This window comes from Phyllobates terribilis, unplaced genomic scaffold (genome assembly GCF_046119375.1).
Source record: "Phyllobates terribilis strain yellow unplaced genomic scaffold, ASM4611937v1 Scaffold_8__6_contigs__length_399053987, whole genome shotgun sequence".
Classification (NCBI taxonomy): domain Eukaryota; kingdom Metazoa; phylum Chordata; class Amphibia; order Anura; family Dendrobatidae; genus Phyllobates; species Phyllobates terribilis.
In genome coordinates, this window is record NW_027362768.1 from 278,652,685 (window position 1) to 278,667,003 (window position 14,319).

Sequence of the window (14,319 nt, forward strand, 5' to 3'; positions counted from 1 at the left end):
AGTTGAATAGAAGTGTTGTAACTGGCTATATTCAAAATTAGCCTTCGGGGAAGTGGCTCTTCCCTGTAACAAGTCATTAACGGGGGAGCAGCAAAGTATTGGAGATGACATGAGAAAATAATATCGGATGGGATTTATTTGAACCGAGAAATCTATTTGCAGATAGTCCTGGTGGGAAATCTGGATTATCTGAAATCGGGAGCAAGGGGCCCTGGGGGTCGATTGAGGATAAACTTTTTTTTGGGATCTCAAAGCCAAAGCAGTGGCATAAGTACTATATGACATGAGGCCAAGAGAGGGGACAATTAAATGGCCGCACCATGGGAGAGTGGTAAGAGCTTTAGGACAAATGGATTGAGCTATTTTGACCCACAATTTCCCCTCCGAATGATGGAAGAAGTCCAGGATTCTAGCGTGTACTGCTGCCATGTAATATCTTCTACAATCCGGAAGGCTAAGGCCCCCCTTTTGTTTGTGTCTGATCAGAACGTCCCCCCGAATGCGTGGACGCCCACTTGCCCAGATAAATCTGCAAAAGCTACTGCGTAGTCTTTTCCAAAAATTTGAGGGAATTACCACGGGAATGGTTTGGAAGAGGTATGAGTTTAGGTAGGACTTTCATTTTTAGTATATTTATTCTGCCGAACCAGGAAAAATCCTTCACCGTCCAAGAAGTAAGATCTCTATGGAGTTGTTCAATAAAGGGCCCAAAATTAAGATAAAATAGACGGGAGAGGTCTCTATGAATACGAATTCCTAAGTATTTGATACCCTGTGAGGGCCAGGCAAAGGGAAAGTTGGACTGGATGGAATCCTGTATGGATTTGGGGAGGGAGACATCGAGGGCCTCAGACTTCGCTGCATTGATTTTAAAATTTGACCATGTACCAAAGTGATCTATTTCAGCCATAACAGCAGGGATGGATATATGTGGTTGAGTGATATATACTAGGACATCATCAGCAAATGCAGAGCACTTGTACTCGGTGCCTCCCACCTCAATCCCCCTAATATTGGGGTTATCGTGAATTGATGAGAGCAGTTGCTCCATCACTAGGATGTATAAGAAAGGGGACAGACAACATCCTTGCCTTGTCCCATTGGTAATTATGAAAGGTGATGATAATGTTCCATTTATCTTCAGCCTAGCTGACGGATTGCGATACAGGGCCATGATTTTGGCTATAAAAGGGTCCCCTACCCCAAGATTTTTAAGAGAATAATATATGGCGTGCCAGGAGACTCTATGGAATGTTTTCTCAGCATCCAACGAGAGTATCTAATTACAAATTTTTAACTGCATCTAGCCCAAGCAATACTTTGGGCCTAGTAGCAGTGTCTGCTAGTCAGCGGATTAACCTAGCTGTTAAGCAAGCTACACCACCTGTAGTTTGGACACTTAATTTTTTCAAAGGAAATGCTTCGGGCCCCTGGGACACTCAGTGAAGAGCACTACTGGATGCTACTGGAGCTGGAATTACCGCGGCTGCTGGCATGAGACTTGCCCTCCAATAGATCCTTGTAAAAGGACTTAAAGTGTACTCATTCAAATTACAGAAACCTGACTCTACCGCAGGGGGGCTCGCTCGACCCACCAGCGGACAGCCACCAGTATTGGGAGAGGGGGGCTGGCCGGCAGGGTCCACCGCAGCTCTGGCACAAACCCGGCGACACGGAGGTCGCACGGGCAGGAACGGACTGGCCATGTCGGCTTCGCACTTTTTTGGTTTTAGAAGGGCATGACATGCCTATATCTGTGTCTCCCCCTCCTTTTACTCCTCCACCTCTTTTCTATTCGCATGACTATATGTACTTGTCACTTTTCCATGTGTTAGTTGTGTCTTCTGAGCAGTTTGTCAGCTTTTGGACACCTTTGAAGTGTTTTCTATGTGTTTCTATGTGTTTTTGTTTGCCTGCCATTGGTTTTAACGGTGTTCGAAGGTGTTCGACGAACAGTTCGACGAAGAGTTCGGCGAACATACGGGTGTTCGACGAACCGAACCGAACTCGAACACTACGGGGGTGGCTCAACACTAGTAATAATCTCTTGCTGATAAAACAGTTGTTTTATAAAAACTACACTAAGCAGCTCAGTTGGCGACATTTCACTAGAATTAGGGTCTCTGTCTCTACATTATTATGCTTTCAGATTTGGTAGCAAAAATTTGGTGACAGATTCCCTTTATAAGAAACAACTTCACAATACATGTAGAACATCTACAGAGCACAGCAACTACTCCTCTTCCTCCTGGTCACACTCCATTAACATGGCCACTAAAAACAATCATATCAATATAAGTAAAAACATCAAAATTCAATAAAATTGTGATAAAACCATTCATAACTGAGTACAGGGATAGTGTATATAGGTCTGTCTGTGCTCGATCTGGCCATTAGATCATATTTCTTTATCCGTAGTTTATGTAAGTCATCCTGACAACCTATCTGGTGTTTATTATTTCGTGAGGACCATAACCTCATACCAACCACAGCGATTTAGGGTTTGTCAAACAACCTCTACCACTGCCATTGTAACAACGCTGAACCGCGACCTACCTCATGTGGGCATTTCCGTCTTCCCTTCTGGCATCTAATGGCGCTAACTCCAATTTCATCCCATAATGCGGTCAGCTAATAGACAACTTCCCATTCACTGGATGCACCATCTTCTCATATTATCTAACAGCGGCATTAGAAAATGGCTGCAAAATATGAAGCCATCACACGGCAAAACGCATCCGGTTCATTAGGTATAACCATCTACCCCACTTGATGATGTTGGTATTGTAACCAGGCCAATCAACATTCAAGTCTTGGATCGAAGGATGGTTGACTCGGAGAGAACACACAAGGCATCTCATCTTCTTACCAGCAGGCAACCTAATTGTAATACCCCAGTTCGTAAAGTACTTGCTTAGGTGCTAGTAGCCATATCAACATGGGTTAAATACTGTTAAAGCATGAATTACAAAAGCTGCAATTTTCACAAAATACATATAATAGCAGAAATAAACCAATCAATGATGTTGTGTTTTATTTTATACCAGGACTGAAGTAAATAGAATCAAAAGTCTTGTATAGATATAAGATTATTAAGGTTACTATGCATATAAATAATACTGCCCCAGCTCTAGGCATCCCCTCCACATACCCCTCCATACTTACAGCCGGGACTTGCAGAACTCCCACTTCTTTCTCCTTCTGTAATATAAATGTCGCCATAGCTTGTTTGTAGCTTTTCTATGATGATGCAATAAAGGAATATTTGGAAACATCCGTTTTCTGTTCCTGAGATATTTTTCAAGATTCCACCAAGAAAACAAGTGTATTCCAGTGGATAGAGGGGAATTAGCCCTTTGGAATATCTCATCTCCTATGGGAACACTAGATCGGGGATGTTGACATCAAACATACCCTCTTTTCCCAGGACATCCTCAGTTAGGGAACACTTTGGCTTCCCCTATTGATTATATAGTTTTACAATTGTGCTGAATTTGGCAGGATTAGATGACTTTTCTAATGTGTATGGCAAGTCTAAAGCTCCCATACATTTTAGATACCTTTTGGCTAAACCATCGTTCTTCTGGCAGCTATCTTGGCCGGCTCTCTCAAGATGGCTCACTTTGCCGAGCGCTCCTGTGTTCTCTACGAGAAAGCCACTGACAGACATCTTTGCTGGCAACTCATCTCTTGAGAAAAAAAGGAATCTGAAATCAGACATGATGGATCCTTCTCTTCCCTGACATCATCTGTCCGGGGCCCCCATACACATTACACTGACGGCCAAACCCTTTGATATCGGCAGGTGCTGCCAACTTTAATCTAATGTGTATGGGGTCCTTAAAGCTCACCGTAGGCAAGGGGAAAGATTTGGACAAGTTAGGTCTAAAGTTCCTTAACTTTTTGTTCTCAGGGAGATAATCTGCCCCCAAAGGTGTTTGGCAGATTCCTCTCTTCCTAATGAGCACACATGCCGAGGTCAGGGGTGATAACCAAATAAGACAACACCTAAGTGTATGGCCAGCCTTAGGTTAAATCTCCTTTTAAAGGGGTTCTCCGGTCACCTGATATTGATGACTTATCCTTAGGATAAGTGTTTGGTATGAGATCGGTGGGGTCCAACACCGATCAGCTGATATTGGCTCTGATTTTGGCCGGATATAAACATTGAACAGAGTAGGCCAGCAAATACTCACTTGAGTAAGTAGAGATAATAAATTGATATTATATAGGACCGGCTTTCCTTACTGCAACTTATCCCTAATTGTCCTCCCCTTTTGTCTTCATAGGACTGGCTGGTTTCCTGAGGCATATGTAAAATCTATGGATGCAGATTTTAATTCCAGGCAAGACACACGTCATGATTTATAAGGATGGGCGCTGTTCTTATTTCAGTATTGTGCTAGAGTAATGGTTGCATCTATACTGCTTCACTTTATCCACCCCTATCCTTCAGTTGACCTTGATGGACATGTATCTTTTTTTCAACCCTACTAATGATGTAACTATGGACCCAAAAAAAAATATATATATATTCTCAGAGCCCTCTTTATTGTAAGTGGCCACAAGAAAGACCAGAATTTTCTGATCTACATATAATCCCCCCCAAAAAATTGATGGCCAGCCCTCACCAGGGGTAGAAAATATGGAAACAATTCGTTTATTGCTCCATGCACATAACAAAGCAACGCTTCGACAGTTCAGGTTTCTTAAGCTTATTCCTGTCTTTCTTAAGCTTGAGAAAGGTCTGAACTGCTTTATGCATGGAGCAATAAAGGAATTGTTTCCATATTTTCTACACCTGGTGATTGCTGTCCAACATTATTTTGTTGGTAACTATGGAGCAATCCTAATGATCACGCTGCAGTAAGTATGGTTTTATATATGATATGCTATAACTACTGTATTAATCTGTCTGTGCAGGCCCACCATGCTACGTAGTGCACACAGTGCCAACGATCTCCTGGATGGTATGAACAATATCCCACAGCCGGACTACAAGCAGAATGCCGCAGATCAGAGGTTTATCCCCAAAGCTTCCAATGCAGCTCCTCCACCACCTCCAATGAACAACAGTGTAAAAGTAAGTGCAGGAGTCCACCTGGGACTCACACAAGGGACTAAAAGCACATTTATTAAAAACGCTGATTCAACGCATGTAACTGCACCTTCATCAATCCACAAGCCATACTTTGCAACCAAGTGGCCCATAAACACTCCAGTACTAACTAGACCATCTTCCCTGACAATGACCGATTTAATGTAGAGACTGAGGAATAAATTGTGTAACTGTGATTTTTTTGTATGCATACAGTGGGGAAAATAAGTATTTGATACACTACCGATTTTGCGTGTTTTCCTACCTACAAACAATGGAGAGGTCTGTAATTTTTATCGTAGGTACACTTCAACTGTGAGAGACAGAATCTAAAAAAAATCCAGAAAATCACATTGTATGATTTTTATATAATTAATTAGCATTTTATTGCATGAAATAAGTGTTTGATACAATAGAAAAACAGAGCTTAATATTTGGTACAGAAAACTTTGTTTGCAATTACAGAGGTCAGACGTTTCCTGTAGTTCTTGACCAGGTTTGCACACACTGCAGCAGGAATTTTGTCCCACTCCTCCATACAGATCTTCTCCAGATCTTTCAGGTTTCGGGGCTGTCGCTGGGCAACATTGAGTTTCAGCTCCTTCCAAAGATTTTCTATTGGGTTCAGGTCTGAAGACTGGCTAGGCCACTCCAGGACCTTAAAATGCTACTTACTGAGCCTTTCCTTAGTTGCCCTGGCTGTGTGTTTCGGGTCATTGTGATGCTGGAAGACCCAGTCACGTCCCATCTTCAATGCTCTTACTGAGGGAAGGAGGTTGCTAACCAAAATCTTGCTATACATGACCCCATCCATCCTCCCTTCAATACGGTGTAGTTGTCCTGTCCCCTTTGCAAAAAAGCACCCCCAAAATATGATGTTTCCCCCACCATGTTTTATGGTTGGGACAGAGTTCTTGGGGTTGTACTCATCCTTCTTCTTCCTCCAAACACGGTGAGTGGAGTTGATATCAAAAAGTTCTATATTGGTCTCATCTGACCACATGACCTCCTCCCATGCATCCTCTGGATCATCCATATGGTCATTGGCAAACTTCAAACGGGCCTGGACATGTGCTGGCGTGAGGAGGGGGACCTTGCATGTCCTGCAAGACTTTAATTCATGACGGCGTGGTGTGTTACTAACGGTAATGTTTTAGACTGTGGTCACAGCTTTCTTCAAGTCATTGACCAGGTCCTCCCTTGTAGTTCTGCGCTGATTTCTGCCTTTCTCAGAATCATCCTTCCCCCATGAGGTGAGATCTTGCATCGAGCCCCAGACCAAGGAAGATTGACAGTCATCTTGTGTTTCTTTCATTTTCTAATAATTGCACCAAGCTGCTTGCCTATTGTCCTGTAGCCCATCCCAGCCTTGTGCAGGTCTACAATTTTGTCCCTGGTGTCCTTAGACAGCTCTTTGGTCTTGGCCATGGTGGAGAGGTTGATTGATTGAGTGTGTGCACAGGTGTCTTTTATACAGGTAATGAATTAAAACAGGTGCAAGTAATAGAGGTAATAAGTACAGAGTAGGAGGGCTTCTTAAAGAAAAAACTAACAGGTCTGTGAGAGACAGAATTCTTGCTGGTTGGTAGGTGATCAAATATTTATTTCTCCGTTCTTTGTAGGTGGGAAAACTTGCAAAATCAGCAGTGTATCAAATACTTATTTTCCCCACTGTATATAGTACACCTGAAAATAAGAAACTTTGTAATTTATCTTATTAGTGAAATCCGCTTCTTTCTCCTGCTGAACTGATCTTTCATTCTTACATTTCTCAATTCTCAGATGAAATCTGCCTTTAATGAATACAGATTTTCCCATTACTGAGATAGGATTTGACAGTTGGTGCTTATAGAATCCTATGAAGAACAGTAACAGTTATTTCAGGAGAACTTGCAGCAGAATGTCTGTCTGCCTCCAGCTCCTCCCCCTGCATGTAATGTTAAAAGCGCCAACTGTCTTCTCCTATTTCAGTAATGGAAAAATCTCTCTTCACTGAACACGCATTTAACCAGTGATTTGAGAGTGAAAAATCAATCCAGAATGTGAAATAAGCAGATTTCTCTGAAAATATATAATACAAAGTTGTTTATTTTCAAAAATGAAAATGAAAACGATGGTTACTCTTTAAGACAAAAGCACATGTATTCCGGTAAAAATGGGATTTTTGCCACCTACAGAAGGCTTTGGTCAGTAATGGCACGGTGTAACACTGCATGGTTATACAGTCAGTAAGTTCCCCATGATCTTTCATCCTTTCCCCCCTACTTTTATAACCTCGGACCCCACATACTCTCAAACTCGTCTCTCTTCCCAGCAGGGTCCCTTTAGCTCCATCCTCACATCTATGACACCTGAGCCACACTTCTGGTGGATACAGGATGAAAGCTCTGACTGCTAAATGTATGATCCTTGTCTGCAACCCTGCATGGAGGTCCCCAAACTGTGATAGAAGTGGGGTTAGATCTATACATGTATAAGAGTCCACGGCGTGAAGAATCTGACTGCAGGGCGTGGGTCGTGGGTGTGTGGTTTCGCTAGGCATAGCAGATACAAAGAAATTACATTATTGACACTTGGGGTACCGTATGACAACCGTATAAATCGGACCAAGATCGGAACGCAATGCTTGGACTGGCTTGTGGCTCTCCGGACCCGAGCGTGCCAGCCTCATATATTTCTATGCAGTTGACACGCTTGGGTCGGCAGAGACGCCGGCCAGTCCGTGCACTGTGTTCCGATCTTGGTCTGATTTATAGGGCCAAGAGAATATAGTCGGCACTCCGTACAGCTGGGGTGGTGCATGTGGAAAGTAATGTTCTAGGAAAAGCAAATCCCGGCACTCACGTGTTGGTGGTTAATTAGTTTATTCCACAACTCAAATAAACAAATTGTGAGTTGTGGAATAAACGAATTAACCACCAACACGTGAGTGCCGGGATCTGATTTATAGGGCCGGCTGACTGTGCCCCAAGTGTCAATAATGTAATTTCTATGTAGTAGAACTATGATATAGTTCAATTCAGGGTGGACACAGACAGAAGAGGCCCCTATGCAAGAACAATATATAGTCCCTTTTCAGTGTAATATCTCACCATAATGCACAATTCCACCTGCTTTGGAGGTGGTAGTGCCCCCCTTACCTCTTGGGCCCCTGTGCGACTGCACCCATGGTAGGTTCATCCCTGGTTTAATTACGCCAGGTGCCCCACGCCCTCTGTTGGAACCTCTTATCCCAGGTCTCAACAGCTTTACTTCTATTTCTTTGGACAGTATTTCTTATGTCAGCACATGATCAGAGCTGTGAGTGAAGGAGGCTGGCTTAGCCATTGAAATGAGTAGTCAGATAGCCCCTTTTGCACACTGCTCCGGTCATGTGCCAAAACAGGAACCAGTATGCTGCATGAAGCTTTGGGACTGGATGTAAAGCTGCCGAGACCCTAAACTAGATCTACTAGAGGATTGGGGCACATGAGGCCATTGACCTATATCAGTAAATTATATCATTTAAATGTAATTTACTGTGTGGATTTTGTGGTTTGACATCCCCTTTAACTATTCCTTAATCCCAAGCATGCACATTGAGCTCTGCCACCAATAGAAGCCTAGTTATGACAAATGTAACGTTGTCCCTTTATTGCATGAACCTGCTTTCCCTTAGAACACCACATGCCAAAAGTCTGTCAGTAAATAACAGGGCATAGACAATGTTTTGCAGTGGCTCCATTTTTGCAGTGCAAACGATTTTGGCATGCGTGGAAAGAATTCTCTCAAATATAGAAGTGATAATTTGTTTATTTTTATCAGTTAACAAAATGCAGAGTGAATGAACAATAGAGAAATATAAATCACATCAATATTTGCTGTGATCGCCCTTTACCTTCAAAACAGCATCAATTCTTCTCTGTAAACTTGTACTTGCACACAGTTTTTGAAGGAACTCAGTAGGCAGATTATTCCAAACATCTTGGAGAACCAACCACAGAACTCCTGTGGATGTCGCTTACGCCAATCTCTGTCTCTTCATGTAATCCCAGACAGGATGGATGATGCTGAGATCAGGGCTCTGTGGGGGCCACATCATCACTTCCAGGACTCATTGTTCTTCTTTACTCTGAAGATAATTCTTAATGATATTGGCTGTTTGTTTGCTGTCTTTGTCCTGGTGCAGAATAAATTTGAAGCCAATCAGACACCTCCCTGATTGTTCTGCATGATGGATAAGTAATATACTGTGCCTGTATATCTCAGCATTAAAGGGGTTGTCCACTACTTATTATCCCCTCCCCAATGTATCCCCCTGGGGCCCATAACCATAAGTGTTTTTGTAAATACCTTGTGTTGCAGTTACTGCCTGTGAGCGGCGCTATCACTGGCCGCTCACAGGCAGCACGTGACCCCCGGCTGCAGCCAGCGCTGACATCCGCTGACAAGTCCAGGCTGCAGCCGGGGGTCCCTCTTCCGCATTCCACGGTGGCTGCTGGGTTGTGGGCGGGGTTACCCCCGCGTCACACCCAGCATCCACTGCGTGCTCTCCCTCTCCCCATTCATTGGGAAAGCGCACGGTGGATGCTGGGTGTGACGCATGGGGAAACCCCGCCCACAACCCAGCAGTCACCGCAGGGACCCCAGCGCTGAGTCACGCCTCACTTGTCATCAGCACAGGGTCACGTGATGCATGTCAGCTGCCAGCGATAGCCCCGCTCACAGGCAGAACCTGCAACAGAAGGTATTTACAAATATACTTATGGGCCCTGGGAGGATACATTAAGGGCATAAAAAAAGTTGTGGCCAACTTCTTTAAAGACACCAAGAAATTAGCAACATTGAAGATTTGAGGATTTTCATCCACAGAAGATCAGTGGTCTGTTTTCCAAGATGTTTGGGGCAACCTCCCTGTCGAGTTCTTTCAAAAGCTGTGTTTAAGTACAAGTGTACCTAGAAGAATTGATGCTATTTTGAAAAAGACTGTCACGCCAAATACTGAGGTGATTTAGATTTCTCTTTTGTTTATTCATTGTTAATAGATATAAAAATACTTCTACTTTTGAAATCATTCTTACTTTGTAGCAGTTTTTCCACACCTGTATAAAACGCTTGCACAGTACTGTATATCTGCATGTGTTTGTTATGTATATGTCTATGTGTTATTCATTGTGTGCTTTTTTTAATCTCAGAAGTCTGGAGAAGAAGGGGTGCGCGGAAATCTGTTTCCCAAGTAAGTCCAGCTAAAATAAAGTATTTTGATATAAACGGAAAGTAGAATTCAATATATTTTTGTCTCTACCTTGTATGTATGGAAAGTGAAATGGAAAAAAATATATTTAGCAAGCAAACTCTATGCAGAGTTTACCCTTTTTAGACAGAGCTGCGGGGAAAGCGCACACAATAAGTTGACCCTATGTAAGGAGGGAGAAAAAATGGTAAAAAGGTGTTGCTCACCTAGGGATAGTGGGTTAAAAGATCCACCTACTGCTCCATCGTGGCTGGGGAGAGTCCCCAGGTGAAATGTCCAAAAAAGGAATAAAAATCACTGATAAAATAGACTGCGCTGGAGGAAGAAGATGAATTACTGCAGGCGGTATCAAGAAGGTTCTTTTATTCAGACAACGCGTTTCGAAGCCGGACTGACGTCTTTCTCAAGTCAAGATTTGTCTTTTTCTACTTAAGTACAACATCAGTTTTCGAAAAGCGTTGTCTTAATAAAAGAACCTTCTTCATACCGCCTGCAGTAATTCATCTTCTTCCACCAGTGCAGGGAGAAATTCCAGTCACTACTTACTATACAGTGAGGCAGGAGTAATCACTGCCCGACACTTTTACTGACCGCCTGCTCTGCAGCGTGTGTGTGCAGCGTGTGTGTGCAGCGTGTGTGTGCAGTGTGTGTAATGTGTATGCACAGCAGACTATCAATGTGTCAGGCAGTGATTACATCTGCACTCACAGTATAGTGACCGGTGACTATAACCGCTCCCTGTACCCCCCCCCCATTGACTGGAAGCGAGCGGCTGCAGTATAAAACTTAATTTCCTCCCTGTAGACATGCTTCCATTAAAGCAGCCAGCTAGTATTTTAATGCTATATTCACACATTGCATTTTTGCTGCGTTTTTTTTTCCAGCAGCAAAAACCTGCTTTCTTGGCAGTAAAAGCACAGTGTTCAAAAAGCCCATTTTTCAGCATATTTGCAGCATTTTTTTTGGTGCAGATTACTCTTGTGATTTGTCTATAGTACTTGTTTAGAGAAATTAGTTTTATTCACTCAAAAAAAAAAAACAACGCTGCAAAAATGCTTAGTTGCGTTTTTGCACTCTCATTGCTTTCTATGGGTGAAAAATGCTGAAAGAATTGACATCCTACAAAATTCAAAAATGCTACAGTTTTCCAATTCAGTCAGGAAATAAAACAAAAAACAACAAGTGTGTGCATGAGGTTTCTGAAATATCGTAGCTTCGGCTTGTACTGTAAAATGCAGCTTTTAATTTGCATTAAAAAATGCTGAAAAAAAACACAACATGTGAACATGGCCCCATCCTATCTACCTACAGACTAACCCTCTAACTGCAGGTAAATAGTGTTTCTGGACAAAACAAGTTCCCTTTTAAATAAGGAATATGACGCAGGTAAAAAAGTCACTGTTGGAACAATTTTTGTTACAGAAAAAAAAACAAGGATGAATCTGCTCCAAGCTTGTTTGCAAAAATTTATTATACCCCTTTAAGTAAAAAAAATATTACACTGTGGATGTCAGGTTCTGCTGAGGTGCTAGGTTCTGTATCTATGTAATAGACAAAGGGCCCGATTCATCATTTTCGTTTTTTTAAGTCGCTTTTCTTTTTTTTCTTTGGAGCAGTCTTTTCTCTGCTTTGCAATGTAGTAAGACATTTTATGCAGACTAAACACCTAATGTTGTCCCTAGGAAATAAGAAAATAAATCTATATCCAATAATCTTGTGTTAAGTTTGGCAATTCTTCCATTTTAATTCACTTTTACTTTCTACCAGGGGAACAAATCCGTTTGCAACGGTAAAGCTCCGTCCCACCGTAACTAATGATCGATCTGCTCCTCTGATACGGTGAGACAAGATGGTTCATATTTCTGAATCATGCCACCATTTTCCCGGAGTCCAGTGGGTACAACAATAAAATGAAGCCCTATTAATCACGAATAGCCATAAAGGTGTCATTAAATATATAAACCTACTTCCAGTTTGTATCCATAGGTTGGAAACTATTGCACATGTTGTACATTTATGTTCCAGCGATTGTAAATATCTCCAATCAGATCTTCATGTTGGATTTATTGTGGATGATGTCATCTCCTTGTTGCTTCTGTGAAAATGACCATTTTGTGGAGTTTGCAGAAATATAATAGATTTGGTGACTTACACTTAAATACCTTGTAAATATATATATTAATAAGAAGTGATTATAGCAAAATACTGATGGATGTAAATAAAGATTAATATATTAGAAAACCGGATGAGCTTCTTGCCTTACATGCTTAATACTCAGAAGTTTATTACTGTTCTTCTCTACATAAATCCCTAATAACGTCAGCAATAAGGGGTCACACTATTCTATGTATGATATATGTGAACATATTGCTGCTAGCGACTGTAGAGGAACCAGGGGAAAAAAAATAAAAAGATGAGGACCTAAACATTGTTACACTGCCATCTAGTGGACTCTGATAATATTTCAGTTTTGGGTGTACATCAAGATATTTTCTCATCAGCTTGTACACCTCTGGGGCCAATTTATTTATTTTTTTCCTTAAATGCATGTATTTGGGGTTAAGCATCATTTTTGCAACTGGGTTTCATTAAAAATTTTGCACAGATTGGCTTTTACAAGCTTTTTTATTTCCTTGCAAATTCAACTTTGATGTGGTTTGTGGTCATAAATCAGCTGATAAGAGCAAAAAAAAAAAAAAAGATGGCTAAAGGAGTGGGAAACTCTGCTGTTGGACCATCAGAAGGAGCTCACTGACAGATTCTCAGTTACCTCATTCTGCAGTCAGCAATGGGCAGTGCAGCACAGAGGCTATAGAAGGCAAACGGTACAAACTTTTTAATGAGCCCCAATCACAAAAATCAATTTTAACCAAAAAATACATGCATTTAAGTAAGAAATTCATATAAAATTGTATATTTTTTATGGTCACTGCATTATTTTACTACGGCATCCAGGTATTTTATCTCCATTTTGGTCATGCTACTGGACCTAATACAACTTACTTTAATCTACAGCTGCTCTAGGCTGTCAAGAACTCAATGGATTTTCCCACTAGAGACAATTATATGGAATCTGTTACCAGGTTTTTTTCTACTCTATTAGAGAGCAACATATTGTAGGAGCAGAGACCCTGACTCCAGTGATATATAACTTATTTTACTGGTTGCTGCAGTTTTGATTAAAAGTTGTTTTATCAACACCAGATCTAACTGTTCATTGAATGCTGAGCTGTGTATATCACCACCCAAACCACTGATTGGCAGCTTCCTGTGGACACTGTGCATAGGCAGAAAGCTGCTAATCAGTGGTGGGAGTGGGGATATACAGAGCTCATGAATATGGAGGACTACATAGCAGCACATTTACTAGTCTTCTAGTGATAATCTGATTTGATCAAAACTACAGCAAGCAGCCTAGTAAGTGACACATTACTGGAATCAGGGTTTCTGCTCCTACATTATGCTGCTCTCAGAATAGGTAGCAAAAACCTGTTGACAGATTCCCTTTTAAGTAATTTCTCCATTTCCTCCATTGCCTGTCTTGGCATATATCAGACTGCAGGCAGATGACATCCGAGTGCAGTCCGATGTCTCACACGTACCCATAGACTTGTATGGGTGCTTGTGAGCCGAGTCTCGCTACCAGTCACAGCATGCTGCTGAATCGGCATGAGAAAATAATCGCAGATCTGCACTGCCCCACAGAATAACATTGGGCGGCAATCCGATAAAACATCACATAGCACTCGACCGTACTATACGCTCGTGTGAGCGAGGCCTGAGAATCCTATACACAAGTAAAGGTTGAATATGAAAGATTGTTTGCAAAAAGTAGCAAATGTTGATGGTGAGAGTTCTAACTAAGCAAAGGATGAAACCCAAAGTGCAGAATCATCTGGCACCATCACCTAACCAGTTGTATGGGTTAGTAAGCCATGGCTGCTTTCTTCTAGAAACAATACCTCCCTTGTCCAGGTGTTTCTCTTGT

At 41.9% G+C, this 14,319-nt stretch overlaps 1 protein-coding gene across 1 annotated transcript in view; it reads left to right on the top strand.

Moving 5' to 3' along the window:
* The window catches only part of BAIAP2L2 (BAR/IMD domain containing adaptor protein 2 like 2), a 141,601-nt gene extending 129,034 nt beyond the window's left edge, over positions 1–12,567 (top strand). The window contains exons 11-14 of the mRNA XM_073644288.1: positions 4,290–4,346; positions 4,924–5,083; positions 10,273–10,313; positions 12,099–12,567. Coding sequence (XP_073500389.1) covers positions 4,290–4,346; positions 4,924–5,083; positions 10,273–10,313; positions 12,099–12,174 — 334 coding nt within the window. The 3' untranslated portion in view covers positions 12,175–12,567. The remainder of the gene's footprint in view (positions 1–4,289; positions 4,347–4,923; positions 5,084–10,272; positions 10,314–12,098) is intronic.
* Positions 12,568–14,319: the final 1,752 nt, after the last annotated feature.